Below are 13201 nucleotides of genomic sequence, written 5' to 3' on the forward strand. Positions count from 1 at the left end.
TTATTTAATGTTTCTGATTCTTATCTAAATAAAGATTCTGATCATTTGTTGAACAGTCTGAGATGTTCCTATTCTGTTGATAAAAGTTACTTGGTTACAGTTGGAGAAACATCATTAAACTCTTGTCTAATTGGCTTCATCAGAATTTCTTCAAGCTGTTTCCTGAACCAAAATATTTCAGAGATTGTTTGCTAATTTCTGCTTCAGTACAGCGTGTGAGAAGAGATATTGTCTTTTTTGGAGAATAGGATGTTTTAGTGCTAAGTAAATTAATATCACATTTCTATCTAAAACAAAAAAGGATAACAGACTACAAGAAAATAATGATCATAACAAACATGTTCAAATATTAAATCAATTGAGAAACACAACATAGTTTGCAGAAATCCTAAAATAACATTTAATACCAATTCTGTTAAAAGACTACATAAGTCTGTATTAGTAGAGCATATCTCATTAATGCAGTGACTTTATTTAAGTGTTTCATTGCAGAAAATATAAGTTAAATGTATATAGAGGTTATGAAAATTGATGTCCTACTTGAGATTTGTGCCATTGCAGCCTCAAGTGAGGAATTATGTTTTAAATCAGCAGTTTGTGCTTCAGCAAAGCCATAATTACCCATCAGTAATTACAGTTTATATAAGATGTCTGAGTGAAAGTGAATGTAACAGAAGTATTTGTGAGATATAAAGCTGTAAGTGTTTTGTTTGTCTGCAGTGAGTGAGGATCTGATGAGAGCAGAGGACAGCGCCGATGGAGGGACAGATTGACGGTTATTTTTCTGGAACACAGTTTATTGACAGTATAATATGATTAAACAGAAAAACAGTCATCACTACTTTAAGGCTAAACTTTACAGATTAATTTTACAACAAAACCCCCAACATATAGATATGGATCCAGAAAATATCTGGGCTCCTTGTCATCCTGACAAGGTGAGAAATTAGCACAGCAACATGCTATGCTATAATGCTATACTCTTACACTTTTAAGATAACAATAAAAATGTATAAATCATAAAATACTCTGATTAACTCAAAATGTAGCAGATCAAATAGGTTAAAAAATTACATTTAAAACACTGTAATTTTAACTAAAAAACAAACAGGTCTGAAGGGAATTGTGAAGTTTTATTTATACAAAGTCTCATGAATTCATTCCTACACTATTATTGGTGTTATATGGAAATATGTTTAAACATGGCTTTTTTCTGGGAGTTGAGACTCCAGTGCTAATTTATTTCTTCACAGAATAATTATTAGAGAACCGGCTTAATTCATATTAAGAATTGAATATAGACTAAAGTTTTTCTACTGAAGCTACTTCTGCCCTCCATTCTTTGGATTTTTTTGTCTAAAGAAAACCACAAAACATATTTATTACATAGAAAATAAAAGACTCAAATTCCTGTTAAAATGACCTATAGATAAGGGACAGACATTTATGTTAAAAAATAAAAAAATGCATCTGTAATTTGTGTCTGAAGTACTGTGATGTTTGGACTTTATCATCATCAGCTACAGATGTCAAAAGGTTTCTCTGAGATGAAGCTTTTTACACTCAGCACAGCAACACAGAGGAACCGGGACTCCATAATGTAAACCCAGGATAAAGAGGTTCTGTAAACCTGGTGTTGAAGGTGTGGAGGTGGATCAGTTTGTCAGAGGATTTGTTGTAAAAGGACAGATTGCCAGCTTCATGGTCTACATATACTGCTACTCTTTCATAGACCGCTGTAGGGGTGAAGGGTTTTTCCTCATTATTGTGCCAAACAGAGTAACCATCACCATCAGAGCAGCCCAGACTCCAGGACTGACTGTTCCTTCCAAACACACAGTCATCGTTGTCTCCTTTCCTATTACTTCCTTTGTGACTTACAGCTATGGAAACGTTTCCTTTCCATTTGACCTCCCAGTAATGGCGACCTTCTAGTTTATTTTCACAAAGCAGTTGAGGATTATCAAATCTTGCTGGATTATCAGGATACGGTATGTCTGCTTCCTCGTTTGTTACTCTTTTGTTTTGGTTAGAAAATGTGAGATCTTTGCTGACTGTGTCTTTATCAATTTTGAGTTGACATAAATCTGATGAAGAGGGAAAAACCACAATCCAATTAGTAATTATTTTTGACTCTTGGACTGCACCAGAAATAAAACATCAGATAACTTGAATGTGGATGTTGCATTATAGTCATATACTTACATTTTCCGAAACCAGGTTTCAACCATTTTGCTCCTGTAGGCATCAATCTGCAGCACAAAATCATAGGGAACAGAGGTTGAATGTCAGGCCATCAATTCAGCATGCAAACAATGTTTTTTGGAAGATCTTGAACTCAGATTAATTTTCACTGAGAGAAAATCTGTATGAGATTTGAATAGAGCAATTATGTCCTTTGGTTGCTACATTACATTGTAGTTTGGTGTGGTTAATGTTTCTAAGTTTGTTTTGGAACCTGAAATTGTAATTTTAAAATAGATCAGCTGTTTTAGAGACTGTAAGTAAACACAAAAGACTTTTGAGGAGGAAATAATGAAGCTAAATTTCTGAAATAACAATGTAACAAGTTGATATGTCAGAATAAAACAAATTTAGCAATAACTTTGCTTTCCACAAAAATAAATAAATAAATAAATAATTAAAAGAATGACATGGTCCATTGTTGGCGTTTGACAAATAACCTAAACCCTATATTATATTAGGTATAATAGCCCTATTTTATATACACTATGTACAGGAGGTGAATGAATAGAAAACTAAATACCAAATAATACACCTATACTTAATGTATATCTTGGGCCTACCTGATGACAGTCTCCAGTTTGGATTCAGATTTTTTATCTGTCAGAATCTTTTCTCCTGCGTTTGTTAGTTGATTGTAGCTCAGATCCAGCTCTTTCAGATGGGAGTCGGGGCCCAAAGCTTCAGCCAGATGACAACTGGCATCGTCACTTAATAGACAGCCTGACAATCTACAGAAAAACAAATTATTTAAAGATGATCACATTACAGTATATAAAATTTATAAAATAGACATTCATAAAAAATAAAGAAAATACTTATGTTCTGTAGTATAAGAATGAAACCCATTTTTTATGTTAGTTGAAAAAGAGATTAATATTAAGGTGTGATTAGATGCTAATAACAGCCTTACTGAGAGTCAGTATTCAGTTATGCTCCTAAAATCTTCTTTAAACTTAAACAAAACTGCACAAAAAACAACAACATTGAGTTCCTTTAAATCAAGAAGAAATACTCTTCTGTTTGCTGTTACTTTCAATTTATAATAATAAGGTGAACATTGTTGTTTATTAGTCTGTATTCCTACTTTTCATTCCTATACTGGAATGTCATCTTCTTTGATGTTTCCTGTTTTTATGCAGTTTGAGTCACTTTGTTGTTGAAATATAATATGAAGTTGTTTTATCTTCCCTTTCATACAATATGAGATTTAAGGTCTGAACAAACTGAATAAAATCCTTAGTTTTCTTTCTCAGTTTTCTCATTCATTTCTTGAACCAGGTTATTCTTACGTCATTGGTGAATACTTTTTTTTTTTTGTTTTCCATCAAAAAGCAACATTTTGATTGGTCAGAAAATTGAGACATTGTGGATACAACACTGAGGATCTCTGCAGTGGAAAGGACCTAAGAGAGAGCTTGATCCAACCCAAAGTACAACAAACACATTCATTCAACTTGGGTTCAGTTTCCATTGCTTTTCAATAAATGAAGAATAAAGATTAATGTGGCTGAACATTTTAAATTTGATCCCTAGATATCTAATCCCCTTTAAAATAAAAAACCAAGAAGAAAACTCTTAAACTGTTGTAATAAGTTGTAGCCCAACCACATAATGCAAAGAAACATTATCAGGTTTTATAGGCTAAAATTCAATTGTATAAATATTGTAGCTGAATAATTTTATGATATTAATAAAAGTATCAGTGCCTGCCATTAAAATAAGCCCTTAAAACATTCAGCTTTGTATTTAATTCTGCTGTGGTTTCAGCAGAATTATCCATCCATCCATTTTCTGGTCACCCTTCTCCCTAACGGGGTCGGGAGGTGCTGGTGCCTATCTCCAGCTGCGTTCCGGGCGAGAGGCGGGGTTCACCCTGGACAGGTCGCCAGTCTGTCGCAGTCAGCAGAATTAAAATAATAGAAATCTCCACATCAGTATGAGATTTTATTATTTTCATGTCTTCATAATATTGCAGCTACAAGACACGAGCAGGCTGTCATTTGCATTTTAATGACTGACCTAGAACCGAAACTCAGTGATGTGGGCATCACAATGGGCATCAATATCTTTGTATTTTGCCAATTAACGTGTAAAAATTGTTACATCATGTTTTTATGGCACTAAAACAGTCTTATAATTCACTAATGCAGAGATCAAGATTCACAAATGCACAAGATTTACAAATAAGACTGTTTTAGCTCCATATGTTTTTATCTGCAGAAGTTTTGCAGCAGATATTTTGTTTACAGGTAAGAATTCAGCTGGATATTGAGTACAACTAATGTTAAGCATCATATGAATAAGGTAGATACAGCAAATGTAGATAACATTTTACAGCATGACTTTAAATTTACAAAAGAACTGTATGAGAAAGTGCTATGTGTTTGGTAAATATAGATGGAACAAACAAAGTTTTCTGGCAAGTTATGGTCCTGACCTCAGAGTTTCCAGTTTGCATTGTGGACTCTTCAGTCCTTCTACTAGAGCCGATACTCCTGCCTCCTCCAGGTCGTTGTTACTCAGGTCCAACTCTCTTAGACTGGAGGACGGAGATCTGAGAACTTCTGACAAAGCTTTACAGCTCTCTTCTGAGAGATCACAGCCGCCAAGCCTAAAAGTAAAAATAAGAATATTATTTATTTAAAAAAAAAAAATTTATTTATTTTACTGAAACAGTCAAATAAATATCCACATTTTATTGGATGTTTTTGCTTTATTATGATGTCTTTCTTGTGAATTGGGTCATTGTGGTGGTGGTGTAAAATATTTCTCACAGGGAAAAATGTGACTTATCTATTAGCACATACTTTTTATATATTTTTTATACTGTACGAAGAAAACATTGTAGATGCATCAATTATCCAATAACCCTTGGATAATAAGTCCCTTTTACTAGTTGTTTTTATAACTACAAGGTACTGTTCATATCTTTATGCCACAAAAGATTATGATTAAACTGATAAAACACTTTTCTAGTGATACTGACCACTCAAAGTGCTTTTACATTTCATTCACCTATTCACACACAAAAACACAGATTGGTTCTGAACTTGGGGTTGAATTTCTTGCCCAAAAACACATTAACATGTTGTAGGAGTGACTGGGGTAAAGTCACAACCTTGTTACAAATTCACTCTTATTGTTTAGCTTCAAACAAACCAAATAACCAGTTGGGAGTCGATTTTGTTGCAGCTAAACCTGGAATCCACCAAGAGATGTGACATCATTGATTAAATAAAAATGAAAGCAAATAATGAAAAAATGGTCATGACATTTAAAATTAATTTAAATTCAGACAGAAATTTTTAATTAACAGAAATTTGACTTTGTTAGCCAAAGTTAAATGTATTTAAAAATGTGTATGTTTGAATATAATTGTACGTACAGAGCCTTGTTGGTTGCTTTGACCACTGGCATCAGCTTCAGTAGAACCTCCTTTGAAACAGAGTATTTCTTCAGGTCAAACACGTCCAGATCTTTTTTTGATGTCAGTAAGACGAACACCAGAGCAGACCACTGTGCTGGAGAAAGGCTATCTGTGGAGATTCCCTGACTGCAGAGTTTTCTGGACTTCCTCCACTAGGGAGTGATCATTCAGTTCATTGAGACAATGAAAGAGAGTAATGGTTTTTTCTGCAGACAACTTATTGTTCAGTTTCTTCTTAATGAACTGGACTGTGTCCTGGTTGGTCTGTGAGTTACTTCCTGTTTGTGTCACCAATCCTTCCAGAAGTTTCTCATTTGTCTGCACTGAAAGGCCCAAGAGGAAGCGGAGGAACAAGTCAAGATGTCCATTTGTATCTTTCATGGTCTTATTAATGGCACTCTGATGGAGATTTGTTAGTTTTGGTTTGCTATAAATTGCACAGATCTTGGAAGATGCTTGTTGTTGTTCCATCACATTATGACCATCTCTGATGAAGGTCAGATGGACATAGAGAGCTGCCAGAAACTCTTGAACACTCAGATGTACAAAGCAAAAAACTTTGTCCTGGTACAGCCCTCTCTCCTCTTTAAAGAGCTCTGTGAAGACTCCTGAGTAAACCAAGGCTGCTCTGACATCAATGCCACATGCTTTAAGGTCTTCTTCATAAAAGATCAGGTTTCCTTTCTGCAGCTGCTCAAAAGCCAGTTTCCCCAGAGACTCAATCATTGTCTTGCTCTCTGGACTCCAAGTTGGATCAGTTTCTTTCCCTTTGTCATACTTTGCTGTCTTCACTTTGGTATGAACGATCAGGTAGTGGATGTACATCTCAGTGAGGCTGCTTGGTAACTCTACTTCCTCTTTGGTTTGCAACACATTTTCTAGAACTGTAGCAGTGATCCAGCAGAAGACTGGGATGTGGCACATGATATGGAGGGTCCGTGATTTCTCCATATGGGAGATGATCCTGTTGGCCTTCTTCTCAACTCTGAACCTCTTCTTGAAATATTCCTCCTTCTGTGGGTCAGTAAACCCTCTAACCTCTGTCACCATGCTAACAAACTTAGCAGGGATCTGACTGGCTGCTGCAGGTCTTGTAGTTATCCAGAGGTGGGCTGAAGGAAGCAGTTTCCCCCTGATAAGGTTTGTCAGTAGAACATCCACTGAGGCAGGTTGTGTGACATCAGTCAGGAGTTCATTGTTGTGGAAGTCCAAATTAAATCGACACTCATCCAGGCCATCAAAGATGAACAGAACGTGGTACTGTTCAAACTGGTTGATCTGTTCAGTTTCAGTAAAGAAGTGATGAACAAGTTCGACCAAACTGAATTTTTTATCTTTTAATAAATTCAGCTCTCTGAATGTGAATGGAAATATGAAGTCAACATCATGGTTGGTTTCTTTTTCAGCCCAGTCCAGAGTGAACTTTTGAGTTAGGACTGTTTTCCCAATGCCAGCCACTCCCTGTGTCATCACTGTTCTGATTGATTCTGATTGATCTCTTCCAGGTGGGCGTTTAAAGATATCTCCAAGTCTGATCGTTGTTTCTGGTCTCTGCGGTTTCATGGACACTATTTCAATCTGTCTGACCTCATGTTCTTTATTGATCTCTCCAGTTCCTCCTGCTGTGATGTAGAGCTCTGTGTAGATCTGATTCAGAAGAGTTTGGTTTCCTGCTTTAGGAATTCCCTCAAACACACATTGGACCTTCTTTTTCAGAGACAATTTCAGTTGACGTTGGCAAACTGCAGCATAAAGTTCTAAATAAACACAAAAATAAGTACTTCATTAAAATTGTGTAAGTTTTTAAATAAAGCACATACAAACTTTATTACCCCACCTCTTGTGTCTTTAATAAAATATTGACTGTTAATGTCTAAAGTGCTATATGAATAAAAGTAAAATGAATGTCCTTTCTTGTTTCTTGAAGATGTTACATCTTTTGTACAAAACATTTTTGTCAGCATTTCTGGTTATGTACATACAACAGGGAAAACAGCTTTAGGAAAGAAGAAAAAATCATTTTGCTTTATTTTCTGATATTTAGAGTTAGCATGCACATTAGAATCAATACCAACATCTTCAGCATGTGTCATTGAAGAAATTCCCTTACTGTTCTGCAGATGATTTGCCAGATCCTTTTTCTTCATTTTCTTCAAAAAGTTCAATGCAATCTTTAAAAGTGCCTCCTTGTTGCTCCTGTTTCAGCTCTTCATCCTCGTCTTCTAACACTGCATCAAACTCCCACGGACTATCTAAACACTCTGTATCGTTTGGGTCCAGGAGATTCTGGATTGTCTTTAGCTCGTCATTCACATAAGTTACAATGTTTTCCTTCAGCAGCTGGAACAAATGAATAAATTAAATAATTATCAGACTAAGACTGTGGTGCCAAATTTAAGATTTTAGAAATCTTAAATAAAAATAAAAAATAAAACAGTGGCCTCATGTCTCTGAACAGGACTAATATAAGCAGTACTTGTAGATCTACAGACCTTAATTGTAGATTCCAACTGTTCTCCATTGTGCTGTTCAGCCTGGCCAATGGAAACCTCTGAGCTTAGCTCATCTAATCTGTACAGAAATCATGAAGAATTAACTCACATTATCAAGCCACAAACAAACAAAAAACAATCACAATGTATAGTTACATGAATTTGAATTTTCAGAAGAAAATATAAGAACAGGTGATTAACTATCTTAACACTATCAGTTGTACTAAAACTCTGAAAGGTTCAGTCTTCATACTTGTATTACAATGTTGTCTATTTCAATTCTGCCTTCTGATGTCACTGGATGATGCGTAGCATTGTGCCTGTGCTCAGAAATGAATTATGAGTCTATACCTTCCTGTACAGATAGAAAATAAGCCTGGTGGGTCGCCAGGCTTTATATGTGTCCCCACCAAGCTAAGCATTACTTATTTATTTAAGTTTTTTTATGCTTGCATTTTTAAGATTTTATAGGTGGTGATCAAATATTAATCTTCTAATCTTTCAATAACACATTGTTATAGGGATATTTTAAAGTTTTCAATCATTGTTAAACATGTTTTAACTCAAAACCAGTCACAATCAGCTCACCTGTCTAAGGATGAAGGCTGGTCTTCACTAACATTACGAGGCCTGTCTTTGGACCAATCAGTGCAGAGGGAGGCATCATCAGGTTCTGACTGCGGACGAGTCCTGAATGAAAAACAAATGCTGAAGGAAATTCTGTATGTTTTGGATAATCAATATTACTTTATATTAGTCCTGTTACATCTTACTTCCTGTTAGACAACAATCTTCCACCTTTCTCTTCCTTACTGGACAAATATGTAAATCTTTACCTTCTTACCTCTACTGGAAACTTTGTTATCATTACTTGGTTCTGAGTTGGCCATGTTGTTCTTTGAGCCACATTTATGGCTTCAGATATTGAAATTAATATCACAGTCATCAGCTGTTAAAAATTTAAATATGTCCTTTAAACAATTTTAACTGTATTCTAGAATTAGAACACTTTTGTGAGCTGTGTGTTAAATAAAGATGTAAAAATGTGTGAACTATTTTTAGATTTTAGTTTAGAGTTCTCACTTTTAATCCTATTTGAGAGTCTTCTAGGTGATAAATATTGTCTGGCTGTGATTGGAGGTGTGGTTATTTGGTTGTTTCTCAGTGTTTCTGTAATGGATTGTATCGTGTTACACATCCTATGAGGAGACAGTGGACAGATAATCGCATTGAACTGTTGACTCAGATTTCAGAGACAAAATAAATATTGGTCAATAAGTTTTATGTAAGATGGTTTAAAAGAAGAATAATTGTGAACCTGTCAGATAAAAGTGTTTTGAAAGTGTCAAAAAGATTGATCACTCAGTCAATCAGCCCATGTTGATGCATGTTAATTCAATTTCACACAGTCACAATCAGCTCACCTGTCTAAGGATGAAGGCTGGTCTTCACTAACGTTAGGAGGCCTGTCTTTGGACCAATTACTGCAGAGGGAGACATCATCAGGTTCTGACTGCGGACGAGTCCTGAATGAAAAACAAATGCTCAATGAATGACCAGCTGTTGAATTTGTGTGTTTTCTGCCTGTGTGTCAAGGGAAGTGACAGGAGGTAAATGAGCAGAGGGGCGCCTAATCAGTGCTTTTCCCCTGTTATTGATCATTTCATTCAAGAGCAACCAGCTGTTAAGTACAGAAAAAACAGTGGGTCACAGATTACTTTGATAGGCCCAAGATCAATGAGATCAAAAATGTTAAACCTAAACATCCTTCTTTGCTTCTGAGGGACATAAAACGTTCTCCTGATACATCCTGATAATGCAAAACACTGTAGGAGCAGATAATATAAATGTTTAAGAACAAAAAAGAAAAGCCGTGAAGTTCAGCTTGCATTTAAAAAAAAATCTAGCTGTAAAAGAACTTCATCATCATCAAACATTGGTAAATAAGTTTTATGTTAGATGGTTTAAAAGCAGAATAATTGTCAAATTGTCAGATAAAAGTGTTTTGAAGAGTCAAAAATTTATAAGGTCAATCTATCAGTCAGCATGTAATTAACATATAGATGCATGTTAATTCAATTTTACGCAGTCTCAATCAGCTCACCTGTCTGAGGATGAAGTTTGTTCTGATCTGTCTTTGGAGGCATCATTGGGTTTAGTGGGTTCATTGTGTTCAGTGGGTATAATGGGTTCAGTGGGTTTAATGGGTTCAGTGGGTTCAGGTTTTGACTGCCATTTAGTCCTGAATAAAAAAAAAACGATATTGAATTAGATTCTATAAATACTGTATAATCAACATTATTGAAATGTAGAATTTAAAGATAAAACTAGAGGTGCAGAACCACAGATTTTGAAGAATATCTGACTGACTGACAATTTTAATTGTTTTCTACAATTAAAACACTTCTGTTTGTTAAAGATGTAAAAATGTGTAAAATACTAAAAAGTATTGTTTTGTTTCATTTCTTTACATGAACCATGTGTGACAGACAACAATGAAGAGTAAGAGATGATCATCTGACTTTTTTTTCCTGTTTTCAGTCATGGTGCTGAATTTCCATCCACATCAGCTCACACAGCTTCCTTTTTGATCTGCAGGGGAAACACAAATTTAGTTTTCCACACATTGGTTGTAATCGTTCTTTGGATCAGCTTTGTTGCAAAAAACAACTGAATTCAGTCTGATTGAAGAGACTGCTGTACTTCAACTATCTGTCCACTAGATGGAGTCATGGAGCTGCAGTACTGTATTACGTACTCCTATAACTCAGTTTGACATCTGAAAGCACTTCATCCATATTCAAGTATCAACCTTCGACTTACTCATTTTATTTTGGATAATTTTATAACAGAAAATCTGACTGGAAATAAATGTTAGATTACATAGAAGACAATGCTTTCTAAAGGTTTATTTTGCACTAAATATAATATGCTCAACATTAAATCATTTCTGTCTTCAAATCAGACCAAACATTGCTTCAGATGTATCTGTCACCCAAAATACAGGAACAATAAACTAATTTACAGCTCAACATCACCAGAAAATACATCAGTATAAGATCACCTACAGAGTCAGTGTTTACCGCCAAAGTTTATCCAGACAAAATATCAACCAGTCATTAGTTGATATTAGTCACTTTGTAAAACTTCATGAATAAATTCATCATGTCCAACAATCTCTGTATGATTATAAAATTGCATACTGGTGCTTTGAGCACAACTAGAGGCTCTTTGTGCATCATAAATCTTGTGGTTAGAGAGTTAGTGCCAACAAGGAAACATTTCAGTTGAAAACTTGTTCCTCCTGTTCTGTAGTTGATGCGGTTCTGCAGCATTCTGTTCTCAACGGTTGTTTCCAGGACTCATTCCAGGACTTATTGACGTTTAATGTAATTAACTAAGATTATGATGTTCTATGTTTATATAAAACTATCACGAACTTTCACCATACGCAGTATATTTTAAAGAAACCAAGTGATATACTGGTACTTCTAAAACATCTATTATATACTCCATCAACGCGTAAGTAGAATCAAACTCATTTCAGGAGCCAACAGGAAGTTTTTGTTTCTGAGTTTTATGGTGAAAGCAAAAGTTGAGTTTAAGATATTAGAAACATTAATCAGTTTTATGAAGAAGAAAAATACTCATGATTAGTTAAGTTATTCCATATTTTAGTAATCTGGATTCCCCTTAAGAATAGAAAAACAATAAGAGTCAAAATAAAAAGAAAACATGTTCTCCTTGAATCAGAAAACAGAATCACACAAAAAGTTTGTTTAAGATAAAACCTAAAACCAAGCAAACTTACAGTTTGGTCCAACAGTCTTGTGCTGAAGAAGACAATACTCTCCACTCAAGGTGTGAGACAAACAGATTGTGACACGATGAGCTGCTACAGGAATTTGTTTATTGCCGGTGGAGGAAGAAAACTGGGAGGAGGAAGAGCAAAGTAAGTTGTTGAACAACATTCCCAAAATTGTTTTTCTGATTCAAGTGCAAAAGACCTTTTAAAAGACAACATTGTCTTCCTCTTGAAGTGGGCAGTGGCAATGATTTCCAATGTCCTTTTTAAAAATGCTTCAAATCTGTCAGATTTCAGGGATATTGCTTGTACATAATCCTTTACACACCAGTTTACAGATTTTAATCCATCGTGGAGGGAAGTATTGGCAGTGTTGAACAAGTTTCTCCACTGCTTGATGCCATTTTTTGCTGTTCCATGGCACATCTGAAGTGTTGGAAATTGTTTGCATCATTCTCCTGACTGATACTACTGGACAGTGAGGTCTGTATGATAGAAGTTCTCGGTGTACAAAGGTTTTGCCGTAAGATGTGACTAAGAAAATATCAGAACTTGCCCTGCTTTGTTTGGTGTTTATAAAAGGCATCTTAAATTATAGAAAGCCTATTTTGACATTTTTACACATGAATTTGAACAGGCCAGTTTCACAGTTGTGAGTTTCACAGTTGTGAAGCACAGTTTCACAGTTGTGAAAAGATGGAAATACATAAGCTACTATGTTATTTAAGCCCTTTATATATTTATAATAAACTGATGAATTACAGCAGTGCATATATAACAATGAAGGTTGGAAAGGTTCAAAATCAATTTATCATGGTGTCTGTGACAGTCACTCATTCCTTTCATGCACTTTCATTTAAGACTCAACTCAACAAACACTTCACAGTGATGCACTTCCACTGATTTCCACTAGAGGGCAGCCTCAGACTCTGTCAGACTTATGTCCACTTCATGTCTGGCATTTCTATGTACCAACTACTGACAAAGAAACATTTTCCATTTATTTTAGATAAAAGAAAGAAAAAAAACAGCAAGTCGTTTCAAGTGTAGTGAATGAGTTCCCATTTTAGCAGATGAAAGTTTATCATTGCACAGGAGAGATTAAATGTTCTGTCAGTTGGACCATCAAGCAAAAATTAAACAGGGTTATTTGCTCTATACTCCACAGTAGCTATGCTTCATCTGGTTAACCTCTGAATTATTGCTTAGCAGAACCTGATTCTGTGTAAA

General features: G+C 35.2%; 1 protein-coding gene across 1 annotated transcript; it reads right to left on the minus strand.

Moving 5' to 3' along the window:
- Positions 1-438: 438 nt before the first annotated feature.
- Positions 439-7944, minus strand: LOC129374683 (NLR family CARD domain-containing protein 3-like). The gene is given in 7 exon segments (XM_055053222.1): positions 439-2087; positions 2206-2252; positions 2808-2975; positions 4685-4858; positions 5633-5794; positions 5796-7431; positions 7785-7944. Coding segments are annotated over 7 exon segments (2748 nt in total). The 5' UTR covers positions 7822-7944; the 3' UTR covers positions 439-1563.
- Positions 7945-13201: the final 5257 nt, after the last annotated feature.

Source organism: Poeciliopsis prolifica, unplaced genomic scaffold (assembly GCF_027474105.1).
Source record: "Poeciliopsis prolifica strain line A6 unplaced genomic scaffold, Auburn_PproV2 SCAFFOLD037, whole genome shotgun sequence".
Taxonomy (NCBI): Eukaryota; Metazoa; Chordata; class Actinopteri; order Cyprinodontiformes; family Poeciliidae; genus Poeciliopsis; species Poeciliopsis prolifica.